Genomic DNA, 21,593 nt, shown 5'->3' with positions numbered 1-21,593 from the left:
TTTAGTAGCTCCTCCTGCAAATTCTACAGAAATTTCTTGACTCCTCTTCCAGTTTTTGAGAGCTTCTTTCAAGAATTTTTTCAAGTACTTCTTTAGTAATGCCTTCAGGGATTCCTCCAGAAAGTCCTTCAAGGATTCCCCCTGAAATTTCTCCAGGGATTTCTCCTAGAATGCCTCCTCGGATTACTCCAGATATTTCTCGAGCTGGTAAAGTGATTCTCAAAATGATCCACGGAATGCTATTTTGATGCGCGAATCACAAAATGGTATATAAAATTCAATTGTGTATGATACAATGAACACCAAGAAGGTGTATATAATTTTAAAAAGGTGTGTTATGTGAGTATGGTTCATTATATACCTTAATGATCAAGGGAACGTCGAGATAATGCATGCGTGGCAAGTAGGGTATCGGGATGCTTCGTTGGCATAGCCCCCTCGTTCGGCCTATCTCAATGTAAACCAAAAACTCAAACAAACACGCATAACTAAATATCGGAAAAGCTATGCGCCAAACAACTGTAACATTTCGTTTCAATTTTAGCACTTTGGAGCATTAAAATTGAATGAAAATGTCACTTTATTTAACTTTTGTAGACGCCATGATTCTTCGGCTTAGTGGGTAGTCTATACACATGATCATAAATGGCATGATTCTGGAACATTTCGAATTGACTTTTCAATAACTGAACATTTGATGCGACGATTAAAGACGCTATTTTGAACTTGTGTATTTGTTTTCAACGAATAATAACTATTTTACAAATTGAATGTGGGCCGAATATTGAGGACATTTTTTTCACTATGTACCCAAATCTTGGCCCATCAGTAAAATGACGTCGAAAACAACGATAAAAAGACGTCACCAACATTTCTTGCGTAAGAACTAGAAAGAACGAACAGGAAGAAAGATTTTGTGTACGGTGACTAAAAATACCGTCGTGCGGGGTGTCATTGGGCCAAAGTGGGGTGACATTGGGCCACTATTCCGCACGGTTAGAATACGACGGGAATGCATTTCGTGTGCTAGACTACTAGAATATATAATTCTAAGATACTTTACATCTACCGTCGGGTTCTCTGACTTATATTGAATCCGTGGGATCGATGGACCAATGTTACCCTCTAGGCCCAATGTCACCCCGAACGACGGTATAACACAATAATAGGGTTGCGTTGTTTTCGTTACTAGATTAAGAATGAATTTTAGTTAAAGTGATTTATTTATAGTTTTTTGAAAATTTGGCTCCGAATATGTTATTTGAAAGTATGATTGGTGAATAAACAGAGATAATACTTCAGCAGAAATATTGAAAAAATGAGATAATAAGTGGTTCTAGTGCATGGAAAGCAATAGGCCAACGTTGTATCCACTAATAGGCCAATTTTTGTACCATAGACCAACGTTGCATACCATGGCATCGAATCTTTCCAGCTTAATTAAGTAAATTCTTGAATATTTACGTAAGTTTACTTCCAATTGGTGAAACATGCATTGCCTAGAGTGTGTAGTAGGGTCAACATATTATTTCTAGTGCTTTTAATTCATGAGTTATGGGCAAAATTGTCAAGGCGGCTTGCAAATTAGGCCAAGGAATGGTATCAGGTATCAGGTATCAGAAGGCCGGCTCCAGAGGCACGTTATCCTCCATTTGGGACATTTGTGCCATCGCCATACATATGAGCCTATTTCATCATTTACCTGAGGGAGAATGGGGCAAGGGATGGGAATTGGGAAAGGGAAAGGTGATGAAATAGGAAGGGGTGCCCTAGAAGAGGGAATGAACGCATAAGCGCAACGAGAGCTCATAGCTCATACCATAACGGGGTTAATCAGTGCCCTGAAAAGGACACTGTAAAACGCATAAGCGTAAAAAGAGCCTATAGCTCATTGGAGGTAGCTTGCGACGTCATGCGACTTTCAATATGACATAGAAAGGCACGTCATCAAAAGCATCCTCAATATTCAAGAAATCACCCAAGCAAAAACTACGTTTGAGCGAGTGCTTTCTTGAAAACGTATACAACTTATGTAAAAGAGTCACTGTGGACATCCCAAATTGGGAGACATGTGAGTTCACATGAACAGGCATGTTAGCCAGACGAACATCACAGATGTGATAATCGACAATGCGTTTCGAGCATTTCAGAAAGAACGACGTAACCAGATAAATCTGGAACTTATTCCTTCTTTTTACAACGCACGCACCCTTTCGGGACAAAACTACAGAGTAATTTCATGCCATGAAAATACCCAATAGAAAACTACAAGAGTTCAAAACATGTTTGAAAAACTCAAATCCCTCTGGAGAAAAATAGGATAAAGCCCCATTTGCTCCAGGAGATTTGAAGTAAGCAGAGCTTTTTACTGCTCACTAAAACGATTCTATAGCTACAATCCTCGGGGTAGAAGCTAAAGACTCTTAGCTATACAAAAGACTGGTTTATCCGAAGATATTTAGAACTTGAACAGGTCCGAGTTCCATTCAGGAATACCTCTTGCGGTCCGCACAGACCGCAGACGACAAGCTTCTTTCAAAGCATTAGCTATGGTATACCACAATGAAGGGCGTTGTAATAACAAAACCATAATGAAACTCTCTTGGAGTAGCAATGGAAGCGAGTTATCCAGAAAATGTGATCGCAACCAATTATTACAGGTTCCCTAGCTTGTTGAGCAGGGACGCCTGAATACGCAAAGTTTGCGAAGGAACACTCCAAAGTGCAAAAAGGTAAAATGGAGAGTCCTCATCTGACACATGCCAATCAGTCAACTCATGACAAATTCTGCTCATGCAGAGTTGGGTTAGGTGAAATTCTATGTTAAGTTAACCATGAACTGTACTACCTAAGTATTCCATCAAACTGAAGCTTCTCAAATCAATGTTTGAGCTACTTCAGATGCCAAATATCAGCGAAAAAATGCTGAAAACAAGAGCTTGCTTGAAGGCATCCATAAGGAAAGGTTGAAACATACTGTTAACGTTATTCTAAAATAGAGCATGCTCGAGGCACGACAGTTCATCTATAATGAAAAAAGCAAAGCTGGGTTCACAAGGCAACCTAAACAGAAGTTACCCTATGAAAATGAACTTTTTGAAGTAGATCCACTTGGGCTACATACGCTTTTTACGCTGATCTGAGGTTTCCTTGCCGTAGCCACTACCCAAACTAGACAGGATTACACTCTTCATAATCACAGCACAAAAAGGAAACATCAACGACGAACCAAATCGTGGTCAATTGAAAAATGTCAATGGCGAAAACGCATTAAGCGAACCCATATAGGCAGTAATGTAAGCTAATTAACAACATTTGAATAACCCCGCCCTTATTTAGCCTCAAATTTGAGACTTAAGAAGGGCAACTGATTATCTCGGAGAAACGCAAGGTCCACTGCACCATCCCAAGCAACCAAAAGTTCGGATTCCACTTGAAGAACGAACTCAGAAGTTCAAGTTCGGTTCAATTCCAGGTTTCGTTGAACTTAATTCTCCAAAAAGTTACTCTTGTATTGTTTATGAACTTGGAAGTACATGTACAAGCTTTTGACTTCTCTTCAAAACGACATTAAAGTCGAAAAAAGGTTTAAAAAGAACTTATGTTGAACTTTAAAACAGAGTTCAATCAAATATTAACCGAACTCATGTTGAACTTTTGCGTGCCTTTAAAATTCAAATATAGTTCATTTGAACATATTCCAACAACTTGAAATCATCCGTTCCGAACTTGTTTCGAACTTGTTTTGAACTTACTACTGAAAGTTCGGATAAATATTAACCGTACCAAAAGTGAACTTCACTTGAACTTCGGCGACAGCGGGGCCGGGGAGAAGTTCTCATTCAATTAAATCACTCGGAAATCGAGCCCAGCAGCCACAGCTTGTGTTAATTTTACAAGTACACTTTGTTCCACTATAATATTTGAACGTACTTACTTGTAATCAACGCAAAGGATCCGTATTGTGTGGCTCAAAGGCTGCCCCCGCAGCGGAAAACTGTTCCCTCCAGGATGCCGCCGGGGGTTTTTCGGCTGCGCACAAACATTTTCCAGCTTTGCTGGATGTTTTCACACCCGTCTCACTTGTCACTGCAGCGCACCGGTAATCAACGCAATCGTATTCACTGAAAACCAAGCTGAAAACTTATAATCTTTTCTTGAAGTCACTGGCCTTAATTTATTGCTTTGCACTGCGAACCACAACAAACTGAAAATGTCAAACTGCGTAAGTTCACAAGAAGTTCCACGTGAACTTCTTTCGAACTTTCGACTTCAAAAACTATTCCAAGTTCAGGGAAAGTTCACACGCGAACCTGATTGAGCTCTACTATATGATATCAGCACATTGAGTAAAATCCCACAGTGCATAACAACACATACATGGAGTAGTGGTTAGGCACCGACTTTCAACGAGGAGATCCCGAGTTCAAATCTCAGTAAGTAAAAAACATCAAACATTATTTCAAGGTATTAGTCAATTTGGATTCCACATGAACTAATGGTTCTTAATAATAAATTATTTTTGAGGACTAAATTTTTTTTTTTTTCATTTTTTCGAAGTTTATTTTTAAGCTGAATAGCGTTCCTTTCAGCGACACAAGTGTACTTTTTGTGAACTGAAGTTCGGTTAATTACTTAAAAAGTGAGCTGAATAGAATGCTATTCATATACCTTCGAATAGCTGATTAAGCCCAAACATGCTATTTTATCCGAACTTTTGGTTGCTTGGGATTGCTCCGGTTAGCGCAGTAAGGGCGTAATACTGTGGAGGACGCCCTAATTCTCCACAGGCTCCGTTTGTGGTTAGGTTTTTATTAGACCCCCCTAACCACGGCACGGTAAGCCGCATAACACCATGAATTAGGGGTCACCTGTTTAGTGGATTCTTACCACTGGATCAGGCGGTCCGTAGTGTTATTCTTAGCCAATTGAGACAACCGCTACCGACACTACACAGCTATCTAGGCTGATCGGGAAAAGAAGTTAACATTGATGGTTCACTTCCAAACGAACCCGAACAGCCGAATATTTCCAGCTTAATTAAGTAAATTCTTGAATATTTACGTAAGTTTACTTCCAATTGGTGAAACATGCATTGCCTAGAGTGTGTAGTAGGGTCAACATATTATTTCTAGTGCTTTTAATTCATGAGTTATGGGCAAAATTGTCAAGGCGGCTTGCAAATTAGGCCAAGGAATGGTACACATACCCTAATACATACCTAATTGCATTTTGATTTATAGAATGCTAAGATAAAATATGAGATTTGGAGATGGTGTAAACATAAAAATGTTGGTGTTGCGTGAAAATCAAATTGCGTGCAGCAATAAAGGTGCATGATGTCACCGTGGTGTATAGGATCTTCTGATAACACTGAGTTCATTGGTATGGTGCATTGAATGCTGATATGGAGCATGTCATTCAAAGATGGTGCTTGATGTCAGTATGATGCATTAGAGTTGACATCGTACAAGAAATGCTATTTCGATGTACGAGACTACATACAATAATAATGGTGCAATAGATGCCTAGACGATATAGTGAACGCCACGATTACGCATTAAATGCTTTAGTAATGCATGAAATCTAACGATGGTGCATTATTTCGCAATTTGACACATATTTGATTCAAAGATGGTGCGTGAGATGTTGCCTAGATGATTCTGTGAACATCATGGTGGTGCATGATGTCTGTATGGTGCATTAGCTTCACCATGATTCTGTTATACTCGTCATGTTTCATATTAAGGTGCACTTGCAATTCGTGCAAAGGTGTAGGAAACTCAATGTGGCACAGAAATCAACATGTTCCAGGTACGTAGAATACTATTTTGTATGCGAAATGCTAAAATGGTGCATCAAATTCAAATGTTAACCACATCATAATGGTGCATAAGATACCTAGATGGTATTATGAATGCCAAAATGGTGCATGGAAGGCTTGGAAGAAGGCGTATGATGCTTGTGAGCTACATTAGTTGTCACAGTTATTCAAAGATTATCAACATGTTGCATGGTTAGGTGCACAAATTGCAAAAATGGTGCATAGAATACAAAATAAATAGTTATTTACGTAACGAGTTGCAAAAAGTTGATTTTTTTTTCAGCACGAGGCGTACATTTATCCAACGAGGCTTGCCGAGTTGGATAAATACGAAGAATGCGGAAAAAATCGAGTTTTGCAACGAGTTCCATATAAAGTTTTATGCAATGATTTTTTCATTATACAACTCATTTGAGTTGCATAATGTTCATAATGCAACTCAAATAAGTTGCATATTGAACATTATGCAACTATTTTTCATTATGCAACTCATTTCAGTAGCATAATGAACCGGTACGGAAAAGTAGGTCATTATGATACTGAAATGAGTAGTATAAAATAGAAATTATGATACTGAATTGCATAAAGTATTTTATGTGATGCTCACAACATAATGGTGCATCAGATGCCTAGATGATATAATAAACGCTGAAATGGTCCTTGGAAAGCTTTGATGGTGCATGAAATTTAATGATGGTGCATATCAGTATGATGCATTAGATTTCTAGTTGATTAAAAGATAGTGCATGAGATCAGCATAATGCGTGGATACCTAGATCATTCTGTGGATGCTTTGAGGAAGGTACATGATGTTAGTGTGCTGTATTAGATGTCACCGTTATTCAGAGACACTCGACATTGTGTATGGCTAGGTGCACGACTTGCAAAAATGGTGCTTGAAATTCAATGTAGTGCCGAAGTCACCATGGTTCACGTACATGGATTACAGTTTTGGAATACGAAATGCCAAAATGGGGCATGTTATTCGAATATGGTGCTGACATCACTGATTAGTTAAAAGATGGTGCGTGAGATTAGCCTAAAAATGAGTCTGAGAACATCATGGTTGTGCATGAGATACTAAGAAATGGTATGTATCAAGGGTGCATTTGTTGCCACCATGATTCAGTGATTCTCAACATTGGGTGGTTAGAGCTAAAATTAAGAATTGCAAAAATGATGCATAGAATTTAATGTGGTGCGGAGGTCAACATGGATCAGGTACATGGAATACAATTGGGTGTACGATATGGCAAAATGGAGCTTATGAAATTCAAAGCCCTAAAATGAAATTAAATGCTTAGATGACGCGTGAGATGGTGCTTAGATATTTACACTACCCGTCATAAGTACGGACTCACAAAAAGTATTGCAACAATATTGCATCACCCTGACTCACCTCGATATCTCTCAAACCAGAACACCTACAGAAATGCCGCCTTCAGAAAAGTTGTTGCTTTTGGTCTTCTGAATAACTTTTCTAAAGACAGCATCTTTGTAAGTCCTCAGGTTTTGGAGATATCGAGGTGAGTCAGGGTGATGCAATATTGTTGCAATACTTTTTGTGAGTCCGTACTTATGACGGGTAGTGTATGTGATCATCATGGTGGTACATGGAATGCATAGGAGCTACATGATGTCTGTATGGTGCATTAGTTGTACAATGGTTCTGTTATACTCAACAAAAACCATAGAGTAATGCGGGGCAAAAGTTCGCACCTAACAGACTTCACAAAATAACTATTGAACGAAAAGAAAACTATATAGTTTTTCTTCGTTAAACGGGTCCCTATCATGTTGCCTTCAAAACGTAGTACTAGATTTTTTCGCATTTCTTTTGTAGTTTTAGTAATACAATTTTTAAAACAAGTACTCCAATGCGAACTTTTGCCCCATAGTGGGGGCAAAAGTTCGCATTATGCGGGGCAAAAGTTCGCACCTTGTACAGGGTAGTTTATTGGTGTGATGTTCATTTATTTTATGTTAATTCATGTTCATCTTTTCACTCTAGCAATGAAATCTGTTTCTTTCTGTTCTTAGCATTACGGCCCAACTGGAATACGACCTGGTGTTCAGCTTTTGTATAGAGTGTCTTTTATGAAGACTTACACAACTATTACCTAAGAGCTGTCCTTTACAGCGTTACTGAAGTTGTCAAAACACATTGTGGGGTAATCATAGATATACGTGTTGCACAAAATACATAGAAAAAAAATCAAATATGCAGCAAAACTGTTGAACGGGACCGTTATCGAATCTTATCCCCGTCAGTATGGTGATGAATTATAACTTGGAATTTACCAACTAAGCTATGAAAGACCCCGGTAAAGTAGATGAACATAAGACCTTCAGAAACATACGAAAAGACACTACGAGGATGACGAAGAAAATGTTTTAGAATGTTTTTTAGCCATTTTTCATTTATTGATTTAAATGCGTGAACATAATGTTTGAGTTACAATCAATCTTCTTACAAAACTAAGTTCAGACCCTCTGCCGCAACGATTTCAGGGTGCATCAAGGGGTGCATACTACTCATATTATGCATATATAGTAGTTTCTATACGAAATTATCATTGCTTCAAAGATTCTGTAATTATATTGATGTACTAGACTCAGAAATCTAGTGCGAACTTTTGCCCCACAACTACTGCGAACTTTTGCCCCACTGTCGAGGTTTTAACAATGTCCCTTTCTGCAAGAAGCACTAGTAGTTTATTGTTTATTTGAATGCACCTCGCGAACTACTATGGAATAACGATTCTCCGACATAAAGAGGTTATGAGATTCTTCTTCTTCCTGTTACTACAAATTCTTATTCCAAAAGGTACAAAAATTCTATCAAAACCCCTAGAAACACATTTTTTCGCATAACTCTGCCAAACCATAACGAAATCGTTCCAAATTTTATTGACGAGTAGCTGACCTGATTATGTGTCGAACCCATACAGATTTGTTTGGGTTCTTAACTTGTGCTCAGAAAAAGACCCACTGCGAACTTTTGCCCCGTGCGAACTTTTGCCCCGCATTACTCTATGCAGGTGCACGAATTGCAAACATGGTGCGGGAAACTCAATGCGGCACAGAAATCAACATAGTTCAGGTACAAGGAATGCTATTTTGTATGCGAAATTCCAAAATGGTGCATCAAATTCACTTGTGAATCACATCATAATGGTGCATAAGATGCCTAGATAATATAGTGAATGCCAAAATGGTGGTTGGAAAGCTTTGAAGAAGGTGCATGATACTAGATGATGCATTAGTTGTCACCGTTTTCCAAAGCTTATGGTTAGGTGCACGAATTGGAAAATGGTGCATAGCATACAAAAAAATGTATTTTGTGTGGTGCTCACGGCATTACGGTGCTTTAGATGCCTAGATGATATGATAAACGCTGAAATGGTGCTTGAAGAGCTATGATGGTGCATGAAATTCCATGATGGTGCATATCAGTATGAGGTATTAGGTACTTAATTGATAAAAAGACATTTCATGCAATCATCATAACGCGTGGATACCTAGATCATTCTGTGGACATCATGATGGTGCATTGAAAGCTTTGAAGAAGGTGCATGATGTTAGTGTGATGTATTAATCGTCACTGTTATTCAGTAATACTCGTTATTTTGTATGGCTAGATACACGAATTGCAAAAATGGTGCTTAGAATTCAATGTGGTGCCGAAGTCACCATGGTTCACGTTTTTCAAATGTGGTGCTGACATCACTGATTAGTTAGAAAATGGTGCGTGAGATACTAAGAAATTGTATGTGTCAATGGTGCACCATAGCTCAGTGATTCTCAACATTGCGTGGTAAGGTGCAATAATTGCAAAAATGGTTCATAGATTTTTTTATAGAAGGGGGGGCAAGTGCCCCCCCTTGCCCCCCCCCCCTGTGCACGCTAGTGGATACAAATGCTCATCATATAATCTGGGGCAGCTCAGACATTAACTTGAGAGGCTCCAGTTTGATGGAGTACTCAAGTAGTACAGATCTTGCATTACTCAACATAGGCAACCGCCCAACCTTCATGGTATCTGCTAGAGAGGAAGTGTTAGACATAACGCTTTGCTCTAGTAGAATTAGACACATGCTGACCAATTGGTATGTGTCAGATGAAGAATCTTTATCTGACCAACGCTACATCTTTTTTGAACATTTAAATGCTACTTCACAAACATTGCGTTTCAGGAATCCTCGGTCAACAAACTGGGATCTTTTTACTGATTTGGTTGCGGCAAAATTTCATGGATACTCACCATCCATTGACACCCCAGGTGATTTAGACGATGCCGTTGATACTACAACGACCTTCATCATGGAAGCTTTTGAAGAAGCATGTCCTCTACGGTCTGTGAAGATCACAAGAGGAACCCCTTGGTGGAAATCTGATCTGGCGAAACTCAGGAAACAATGTAGGAAGAGTTGGGACAGACGACGTTTGGCTGGTTCGGAGGCTTTCAGGTCGGCTCGCAAGGCCTACAGGAAAGCTCTCCGGTCTGCTGAACGATCTGGCTGGAAAAACCTTTATATACAAATGATTCCAGCTTGAGTGAAGTCAGTCGGTTAAACATCAAATCACAGTCAACAAAACTGTCTGAATAGTGCTACTGGAAAAAATCAGCCAAAAATATATATATGAAGAAGTTAACATTGATAAAGTTCCTGAAATGAAGCGGCATTAGAAAGTATGTAGAAATATTACCCTTTTCAAACAATCCATCACCCTCAAGCTAAATTACGGACGGACCAAGTCAGCCCATTATCAACGCGTGTGTGATTCAATCTAGTTACATCCCGCGCATGATCGGACCGTGAACAACACTAAACAGTATAGTACAAATAAAGTACACCTATAAACACATCCCATGCTTTCAGCTTGTGGCTGCAATAGCATTCACTGCCGGCTGACTGTACTGACTCGGCTTAGAATTTCAATGTAAATTTGCATTTCCGAAGCCGGTAGGTACCTCACTGCCGAGTGCTGGCTGGCGCTGGACAAGATGATCGTTAAGGTATTAGTGGCGAGACAGTTGACACCATCCCTTCCTGATTAGTCAGCCAGCATAGCGCAGCGGGCAGAAGTAATTCTGCCCATTCGTATGCACCCGATGGTGCCGACGGGCTGGAAATTCTTCAACCCTACTTGATGAAATTAAGTGCCACAACTAGATACTGTGGATAATTGGGATCGCGCAGCCAAGATTGTCACGTGGCGGAGGTGTGCGTCTCTAATCAAGAGATTCGGTGGGAAGTGTCAACGTCTAGTGTTCCAAATGAGGAAGCGCTGATGTTGTTCTGTTTTTCCTTCTAGAGAAAGCTGATACCGAATGTGCGTTGCACGGCATGGTGTGACGGTCACGTTGCCGCGTGTGTGATCGCAAATGAAGCGGAATAACCCAAGTAACAATTCAAAATCATTAATAAACATGCCAGTTGATTAAATGTTCCACAAAGGCGCCGACAGTTGAACAAGAGTATGTGTTGAACAAAATGGCGAATAAATGTTTCATGCAGTGGAAACTGCACGTTTGTTCAATATATTTCTGCTCATTGAATAACTAATCGTACAGAAGTTTAAAGACAGTTGCTTAGGCATTCACGTCATCTATCTAATAGTGCTCTAATAATGATAGAATACAAGCTGCTTTCGACGTATTAGATGCCGTTATTACACGTATGATCTACAATGGAACAAGTAGTTTATCTCAAGTTTAACAACTATTGCTTGATCCTTTTATTCAACTACAATAATATAGCTTAACAACAAGATGTAATCAGGTTTCTTTAGAACATATGTTACGCATTTATTCAATTAATGTTGATTAGCAGTGGAACAGTGTTGCTTAATTATCGTTGTTCGCCATGCTCCCATTTGTAAACACGATTGCTGATTGGGAATCTAACAAGAGCGTCTGCGGCTACCAGCTTCAACACCAAATAAATATCTAGCAGCAGCTCCAAATATTACACTTTCAAAATCATTCTGACTCACCTTTTGCACTACACGCTCCAACGACAGCAAAACCGCCAACAGAAACACCGAAAAAGACAGATGAAGTGGCTCCTGGGCGGCTGGTATTTACGACTAGAATACCCACTTTGGTGCTACCGGTCAAACCGGGATCAGCTTCCAAATTATCCAATTTTACGGCTGCTTGGAGATATGCACCAGCGTCACTCATTTTTTTTCCTTCCGATACACAACAGTAGCGGAAAAAATAAGCTAAGTTCACTTGTTTAGGCGTATGTACAAACAAAAAAATGTTCAAAGGATTACCAAACTTACAACACAACACCGTGAATGACTGACGGACTGACAAATAGATCAACATACATGCCTTTGGATTAAACGTTGCCATTACAATTATTGAAACATTGATCAGCTTCAATGTTTATGAGGGCAATTTGGTGAATAAAATACTTAAGCAATGTTTAAATAACATATGTACGGCAATGCACTAGACTCAGGAACTGAATATTTATATACTGGCTTCAAATCTGCCGATTCATGTAATTCAGATTGAGGCAGACCGAATGCAGACGACTGTCAATCAGAAGGTTCGAAGTTCAAGTCTTTCCACCAATGTGACTTGTCCCATTAAAATGAAATTAAAAAGGTGATGTTGTAGGTATAAGATTAGAATGAAATATTTCAGATTAAATACAAATGCAGAAATATAGAAAGCAAATATCTTTTTGCCATTTTATTGTTACAATGATATTGAAGAAACGTTTAAGAAACGTTGTTGAGGCAGTTATAAAATTATATCTATTAATAGAAATGAAATCCGTATGAGATACGTTAAAACACCAGCTTTGTTTTGATTGCATTATGGTGGAATTAATTTCGAAGAAAGCTTGTTATTACGCACTTTGCTGCTAATGCACAATAATGGTTTCTTAAGCCATTCTTAAACGATTAAACAAATAGCGTCAAACAACGATGTTTAATAAACGTTGAAGAAAAGTTTAAGATATTTGTGCAAATAGCTGATGGTTCTAACGTTGAACAAGAGTTTAACAACCGATGTACGATCATTGAATAAACATTCATTTCATCGTGCTTATAGAACTGTTGATGTTGAATAGATTCTCATTTTTGGGCGAACAAGAGTTGAAGAATAGTTTTATTTCAATATTATCCAAATATAATACGACTAGCAGCTTAATAACGTTGGTTTAAGAAACATTTCTTCAAGCGAAAATTGTTTCTTGGGAATTCACTAAAAGATTTTTCCTTTTTCAAATAAGTTTTTTTTTACCTTTTAATTCCATCCTGTTTTGCATATCCTTTGACAGATACGCGTATTTCGATTACCACTTGTAATCTTCCTCATGGATAACTTTCACTGACACTGAGGAAGATTACAAGTGGCAACCAACATACGCGCATTTGTCAAAGGATAAGCAAAACATGGTGGAAATAAAAGGCTAAAAACTGATTACACTCATTCGAAGAGGATATTCTGCTAAGAGAGAGGGTTCCAAAAGTCGGTACAGCATAAAAAAATATTACTCGACAAAAATAATTAGACTCGCAGAAAAAATCCCGTCAAATAAAAAAAAATTGTCAACATGAAACCAAATTTTAAACAAATCAAACGTCATGTTTGAAACAAATGAACTTTATGTTTAAAATAAAATCGCATCTTTAATTCAACAGTTCAAGAATTCTGAGAAGAATCCCAAAAAGGCTCCACTCGGAAAGGGTCATTAGCCCGAATCATTTAGGAGAACGCCCTAAAAGCGTTGACCGTGGACAACTTATTGGAAGTTGATAAAAGTTCATCAGTTGGAAAAGGGTAATCAGTAACCACGTTGAGCTTCATGAAAAAGGTTTGTGGAAACGGAAGAAGCAAATATGTACATTGTACAATGAAATTCAGAAGACTGTGACGAAGAAAGAGGTTGCAGCTTCATACAATTTACGTGATGTGGTCTGTATGACCGAAGATGATGCACGTATCTATTCAATTATTGATCCTGAAGATCTCAGTAAGCTAGATAAGCTTTCGGCCTTTTTAGTATGAAGTATTCAGAATTAGCTTGGGAATTTCTTCAGATTCTTTCAGGATTTACTGCAAGGATTCCGATTCCTTTAAAAGCACCGTCAGAGGTTCAGAAATTCCTCCAGACAGTTCTTCAATGATTCCTCCAAGAATTCTATCAGAAAGTAATTCAGGAAGTTCTTCATGGTGTCTTCCAGAAATTACTTCAGGGATTCCTCAATTTTTTTCCAGAGATTCCTCCTGAAATTTCTTCAGAGATTCCTCCAGGAATTAATTTAGTAATTCCTTTAGGAATTTATTCAGTAATTCCTCTAGAAATTTCATCAGGGGCTCAGCAGTTCCTTTCAAAAACCTAAACGGAGGAATTTTATGATTTTTAGAAGATTTCTCCCGAAATTATTTGAGGAATTTTTAAGTACCTTAAGGTAATTCTCCGGGAAAGCCTAAAGGGATTTCTCCAGGCATTCATCCAGGAACAACTCCTTTTGAGCTTCCTCCAGGAATCCCTTTTTGAATTTCCTCCAGGAATGTCTTCAAGGATTTCTCTTTGATTGCCTTGATAGAATTCTTCTTGAGTTTCCAGGAACTTTTTCAAAAATTCCTCCAAAAAATCCTTCTGTGGTTTATCTAGGAATGATTTCAGGAATTTTCTGAATTCCAATTTCTTCATGAATACCTCTAGGAATTGCTTCAGTGACTTTTTTCTGGAACTCTTGGACGAATTTCTCCTTCAATTTCTCCAATTCCTTGATGGACTCCTCCTTAGATTCCTTCAGAAATTCTTCCAGGAACATCTAAAAAGATTTTTCCGGGTATTCCTTCTGGAACTCTAACAGGTATTGCTGTGGGTAATTCGCCTGGAGTTTGTTGAGGGATTTTTTTTCCTGGAATTGCTTGAGGGATTTCTCCAGGATTTCTACAAGGATTCATCCAGGAGTTTCTTTTTGAAATCCCAAGATACTCCTCCCGAAATTTCTGGAGTAATTTCTCTTTAATTGCTGGAAATTTTATTTTCAGAAACTCCTTCAAAGATTTCTCTAGGAATTTTTCTTCAGGGATTCACCAGGAAGTACTTCAGACACATTCCACGCGTTACGTTTTGCTTCCAAAAATGATTATGTTTCTGAAAACATGCACATCAAAAGATCAGATCAAATTTTCGAGAAAACCAAGCATACGGAAAACTATCGAAAAAAATGACAAATTTTGACTTCACGCCAAGAAATTTGCTAACAAACAATCTTCATTTTGATGCATACAGAATCAAAATCGAAAACCAGGAACCCATAAATATTGTTCAAAAACCACGGTGTAGAAGTGCGTGGAATGTGTCTTCAGGGATTTCTCCAGGATTGTTTTTTTTTTTCAGGGTTTCTTTCAGGAATGTCTTCTTGGAATTCTTCAAAGGTTTTTCCTGGTTTTCTTGGAAAGATTTCCCCCTGAATTTGCTGGAGAAATTTTTCCTGTAATTCCGGGAGTTATTTCTTTTGTAATTGCTGGAGAGATTTTTCCAGAAACTCTTTCAGGGATTTCTTCAGGGATTCTTTCAGAAATTCTTCGGGGATTTCCCCTAGAATTTATCAAGCAATTCTTCTGAAACTGCTAGAAACATTTTTCCAGGAATTCCTTCACAGATTCCTCCAGGAACTTCAGGATTTTTTCTTGGAATTCCTCCCGGGATATTTCTAGAAATTCCTTCCAGAATTTCTCCAGAAACTCTTCCAGAGGTTTTTCCCGAAACTAATCCATTAATTTCTTTGGGAAATCCTTTCGGATTTTTTTTCCAGGAACTCCTCTAGGGATTTCTCTAGGAATTCCTTCGGGAACTTTTCAGAAATTCCTCCAGGAATTCCTTGGTGGATTTTAACGGAAATAATTTCAGCGATACCTACTGCATTTGAGGGATATCTTCAGTAGTTTTTTTAGTGATTTCTTTCGTAATTCTTCGAGGTATTTCTCCAGGAGTTTTTTCGTTAATTTATCCAGGAAGTTTTTCATGGATTTCTCCAGAAATTTATCTGTGAAATCTTTCAGGAATTTCTTCCGGAACCCCTCTAGAAAATCCGTGAGGGGTTTTTCTCGGAATTTATCCTGTCATTGCTGTAGTGATTTTTTCAGGTTCAGGGACTTCTCTAGCAACTCTTTCAGGGATTCTTTAAGGAACTCATTTCAGGATCTCCTTCAGGGTTTTTTTAATGAATTCTTCCAAAAGTTGCTTCAGGAGTTCCCCATGAAGTTCGTCTAGCGATTCCACCAGAAATATCTTTTGTGAGTTCTCTAGGAGTTCCATCAGAGATTCCTCCAGGAGTTCTTTCTATGATTCCTCCAGGGATTCCCTCAGGGATTTTCCATGAGTGCTTCCAGGGATTCTTGTAGCAGAACTTTCAAAGACTCCTTCAAGCATTCCTTCTGGAGCACACTCAGGGAATCCTCCAGGAGTCCCTACTGGGACTTAGGGATATACTACGAGATTTCCTACGGGATATTTCTATGTAATCCCAGCTTGCCTGTAGCATTCACCCTGTGAAAGACCCATCTATTTTGCAATGCGCTGAAACAAACTCCGACGCATACGGAAACGCGATTCGAACTGTATTTTATTCAAAATATCATCGTACAGCATTTTCCAAGGGTGCCTGGTGAAGTTGCTTCAGCGATTCCGCCAGAAGTACCTTTTGTGATTCCTGCAGTATTTCCTCATGTGGTTTCTCCTGGAATTCCTTCGGCGATTACACCAGGAGATTGTCCAGGGACTCCTCCAGGAACTCCTTTAAGGATTCATCCAGGAGTCCCCTCAAGAGTTCTTCCAGAAGTATTTTTCAGGCATTTTTACAGGAGATCGTTCAGAGGTTTCTTCAGGGGTTCCTTCGAGAATTCCTCCTGGTGTACACTCAGGAATTTCTCCAGTACTTTTTTAGCGGATTTCTCTAGGTAAGACTGTAGCATTCGGCTACAAACCAAATTGATTTCCCAAACAGTTCCCTAATGATGTCGACTAATTTCCTTGTTCATTTCGTTTTATGCAATATATAGCGCATTTAGTTCACCACTGGACTATCGCACGAGTTTTCAAGAGTGCGAAAACGTAAATAAAAGTAGGCGATTGCAACAAATCAACTCGGTGCGTTCAGAGCACTTATTCGGCATAAATCAAAGAAATAGTGCGCCGAAGACATCCACTGGATTTGAAGCAATCACGCACTTGAAGACTGAGTGCGCAGTCCAGTGGTGAACTAAATGAGCAATATAAAGATAAAATCAGTATACAAATATGTCAACCTATTCGGCCTAATGACCCATTCGTCCTACGTAGACTCGTTATGCCCTTCTCTGAGAAACACCATCCCACACCTCCCTGTCGTAACGAAGGATAATTTCAGAAACACATCCGATCGGTACAATATTGGTTACTAGAATGTCGATAATCTGTATTCCTTCCAACACGCGAATCATTCTTGACACGACTCAATCCGATATCACTATACAGTCACAGTTTGTGCCTCGATCTGGACTCGTTCCATTGTCTCGTTTCAGGCCGAACCAAATTTTCGTTAAGTTTTGCGTGTTTGCCACGTTGACGTTTCCACGCTGATTCGCTAGGGATGTCAAAATCAGCACGCTATTTTCAATACACACATAAATAAATCACAATGTTTAATTATCAATTCTAACCGCATCCACAACACTCCCCATCGTAGACTTTTGTCCATTAATACAAACAGTTCAGGATGTCTTTCCGAGACTTAGTTATTTTAATTTTCAAATTTTATACTGGTTATTATATCAACAAATTTTACTTGAATTTCTCATTAGAGCAACCGGATTTTTTATAAAAAGGTTCATGATATTTTTTTAGACTTTCTTGAGATTTCTTGAGAAATACAATCTTCAATTTCGAAAGTATTCAGCAAGACAAACCACAAATTAGATATGAATTGTCCAGGATTCTACTGGTAAGCGCCAACAAAAATTAAGAATCTGCTCGAAGAATTATTACAACATATTGATCTTAGAATATCTATACCAAATCTATCCTTTTCAATTATGCCTTCTCAGTGTTTGGAGTTTTTACAGAAATATATGTATTTGGATTCCTAAACCAATTATGGATTCTTCTTATTATTATTATTATTATTGACTCTTTATTATGGGGATTTTCAGCCCGAGGCTGGTTCATCCCCGTAGATAAGGATCGATTCTTAAACTTTATCGTAGTTGATAAGAATACAGCAATGCCGGCGAACATCTGTAGAGTTTTTGCAACAGTTTTGATTTTCTCGATTTAAGTGAACTTTTGTAATTCTGGTACTTTTGTGTTTTGTTTCCTTTTGTTAATGTGCTTATCTACAGTTTTTATGTATTTTTGAGATTTCATAAACGGATATGCTTTGTTTTCTCTGGGAGTTCATTTCTTTTGACGTTTTTGGTTTCTCCGAATTCTGCATATATGTATGTATGTATGTTCATTTTTTTTTTATTTTCCGCAACATCTCCCATCATCCAAGCTTCCTTCAAGTACTGTCTAATAGCCAGCAGGCTTTTCGGTTTCGGCCACTGACACGCGGGCAAACAAATTATTCATCCATTAACAACAGGCGAGTTCCCCGGTTTCGGCGGTGCTCTCCACCCGCCGGTGCAAGCTCTATCAATCTTAAATGTTTACGCCGTTCGTTCGTTCGTTTACTCATTCTCCGATGCAGACTGGAACGTGCTACTAGCTTGCTTGATAAGGGTTCAAAGTGTACTTGCGGTTCACGCGTCGGACGGGTTCAATATTACAGCTAACAGGCTGCCAAGATAACGCAGCCACTCGATTGGATTGCTTGAGATTATCTACAGAGTGTTGCACAGACGGCCGGCGTTCCTAAAAATAATCCGAGTAGGCGGGTTTCGATCAGCTCGCGCGCACGCGAGCGAGAGACAACCGAACTTGTTCGGAAAGGGCCTGCTTAGGTCGTTGCGGTTGTTTACATTCGATCCGGCTAGGAATGTAAATATCACATGAACGGCAACGCACGTCGTCGTCTGTGGGTGGTGAATATGTTCGCTGCTGGTGGTTATTTTCGTGCTTATTTCACCACACGGTGTTAATCGCCGTCATGGTTGGGGGTTGGGCCAATGTCGTCACTCGGCAATCGACTTTTTTTTTATCTTCCTCGAAATTGAAGCTGCCGTGTCATTCTTATGTATAGAACAACACCTCCGTCCGCGTTCAGTCGTCAAGTCTCGTGTGTTACTTCGTTGAACTCTTCGTGTCGAGTCGACCCGATCGAAGAAGGGGGCCAAGTCATTTATCGGCCGATTGTTGCGTTCGTCATTTCGACGCTGTCAGCATGTAGCTACCACCTACGTAAATTCTACTGAAGGCGTCGGCGGTGTGTTAATAATAGAACAGATCCGTCAATTAGCACAAATGAAAGGAAAAGTTTACGGCGCTGAGTTAGGGTTTTGAATGCTGCTGTATCAAATTTATCCGATCCGAATCACCATATCATAGCATGCCTTGATCTGTGAATTTCAATGTCACAGCCTACTCCGCAAGTTTGGAAATGTCCGAAAGCCTCCTCTACCGCAGCAACCCTGATTGATTCTGAGGCGCCACAATTGAGCTTAATTGAGACAGATTGGACTTGTCTTCCTACTTCTCACCACACTCACACCCTCCTTCATCACTTCTCTTCTCCTCGGCAATAACTCTCGAGTGTTCTTCCGAGTGAAAAACTGAATTTGTCGCACGCGTTTTCAACTTACCTGCCCAGAATCTCCTTCGGTTCATACTTGGCGTAGAATCCCTTGGCCGCATCCTTGTCGGGCAGCAGATCATCCTCTTCGTCTTTAGCCATTTTTCGATAACTGCTAATTTTCTTCCTGCTCGGCCACCTCCGTCTACTCGCGGTTCCCGATCAACACGAAATGATTCCCGCAATGAAAATCATACAAATAGTTACGGTCAACGACTAAAACACTTCACGACAGGTTAAACCATCCGTTCCCGGTCCGTTTTTGGAAGACTCGTCGCCAATGAAAGTATAACTTCCGACTTTTTTTTTCTTTTCTTGCCTTTGTGCAAGAAAAGACTCTAATTTGCTACCGATCGCAACCGATTCACAGAGAGGAGTGAGTGCTACTCGCCAAACGCGAGCAGTTTCAATGTCAGAAAGGTTAAAGCGCTTCAACGACTCTGTTCGCTTCGCACCGTGACGGCAGCTGTACGACTACGGTGTCGGTATGGATGGAGGGTGGCGAATGGTGTCCGCCGAAGAGCGAGGTGAATGATATGGTGCCGTGGCGGCGTGGTGAGAAACACAAACTGTCACTCTCGCCAAACACTACAACTAGTCATATAAAAAATCAACACAGAGAAAACTGCGAGAGAAAGACCAGCAAACTCTCTCTCCCTTCGAACAAACTGTCAAAATCAACAGTCAGAACACTCGGCACGCAAGCACAACGAATCAAAACAACCGAAAAAGGGGCACGTCATGCACCAACACACCAACAAATGCACCACGCGATACAGCAATTTCACCACTTGCACAACGAAAACAAGAAAACACTGTTATCACGCGATTAATCCACCACAATCAACTGGCAACGCGTTAGGTGTTATCCACAAACACACACATTCGAATCGAATCAAGTCGTGTCCCCTCGTCAAAGTTCCGTCGAAAAGATGAAATTCAGAACTCGCAGCACCCTAGTTGCCACGATGCGCGATGTTTTCACCACTTTCCGCCGCGAAAAAACTGTTAATTGCGTAAAAACGCAAGTTTGACGCGGTGCGAAAACCTTGTCAAAGCAGGAAAAGAAAAGAGGCTTCTAGAGCTAGAGATCTGCTTGCGTGAATGCGGCGAACTCGAGAGAGACTGGTTTGTTGAGTCGTGTCGGAAGAGGACCACCGATACTAACGCACTTGGAGATTGTGCATTCTTTATACCTGGCGAGAGGTGAGTATGATTACTCACTTCTCATCTATCAGTGCGAGGTGAGATGGCGAACTGTCAAAACGTGGTACCAAACTTTCGAAACCGGTAAGAACAAATAAGCGTGTAAATTTACTCAAGGCGATGTAAATTCTAAATTTGAATTTCACGAATTTTGTTTTATTTAATATTGTGAGGAACTGTAGCAATGTGTATGTATGAGCCTGCTTTGAACGTGTCGGCGAAATCAATTCTGCAGCTGATCGAAGTCCGTCGGGTACGGATTATGAGTGACCAGAAACAGAGCATTGATGAAGTCATATATAACATGTTCCGACACAGAAAAAATACTACTTCTTCTTTATGGCTCGACGTCCCCACTGGGATTTGGCCTATCTCGCTTCAACTTTCTTTGAGCATTTCCACAGTTATTGATTGAAGGGCTTTCTTTGCCTGCCATTGCATGAATTTGTATATTGTGAGGCAAGCACAATGATACACTATGCCCAGGGAGTCGAGAAAATTTTCCCGACCGGAACGGGAATCAAACCCGCCGTCTCTGGATTGGCGATCCATAGCCTTAACCACTAGGCCAGTGGTGCTCATCCTGCGGCCCGCGGGCCACATGCGGCCCTCCAAGCCTTAAGATGCGGCCCGCGGAGTACTTTAAGACGAATCGAAATTTTTGAACGATTATTTGAAATAACTCGTTAAATTTATTAAGAAATCAAACAAAAAAAAATACTGATCAATTTTCACAGTTCAACACAAATTAAATGATAAATAAACCAAAAGAACAATCCGTTCTGGTAAGATTCGAAATCTCTTG

At 39.6% G+C, this 21,593-nt stretch overlaps 1 protein-coding gene across 5 annotated transcripts in view; it reads right to left on the bottom strand.

Moving 5' to 3' along the window:
• LOC109418342 (phosphorylase b kinase gamma catalytic chain, skeletal muscle/heart isoform) overlaps positions 1 to 20,715 on the bottom strand; it is a 164,795-nt gene extending 144,080 nt beyond the window's left edge. For 2 of the 5 annotated variants that reach the window (XR_009999401.1, XM_029865177.2), the window contains exon 1: positions 19,593 to 20,715. Coding sequence is in view for 4 of the 5 variants with exons in the window: in XM_029865177.2 (XP_029721037.1) it covers positions 19,593 to 19,684 (92 nt within the window). In the remaining variant the exon portion in view is untranslated. The remainder of the gene's footprint in view (positions 1 to 19,592) is intronic. The other 3 variants (XM_029865184.2, XM_029865188.2, XM_029865195.2) reach the window with 2 other exon arrangements.
• Between the last annotated feature and the right edge of the window lie 878 nt (positions 20,716 to 21,593).

The sequence above is a fragment of the Aedes albopictus genome, chromosome 3 (assembly GCF_035046485.1).
Source record: "Aedes albopictus strain Foshan chromosome 3, AalbF5, whole genome shotgun sequence".
Taxonomy (NCBI): domain Eukaryota; kingdom Metazoa; phylum Arthropoda; class Insecta; order Diptera; family Culicidae; genus Aedes; species Aedes albopictus.
Note: the sequence above shows the minus strand (reverse complement) of the source record. Positions and strands in the feature narration are given on the sequence as shown.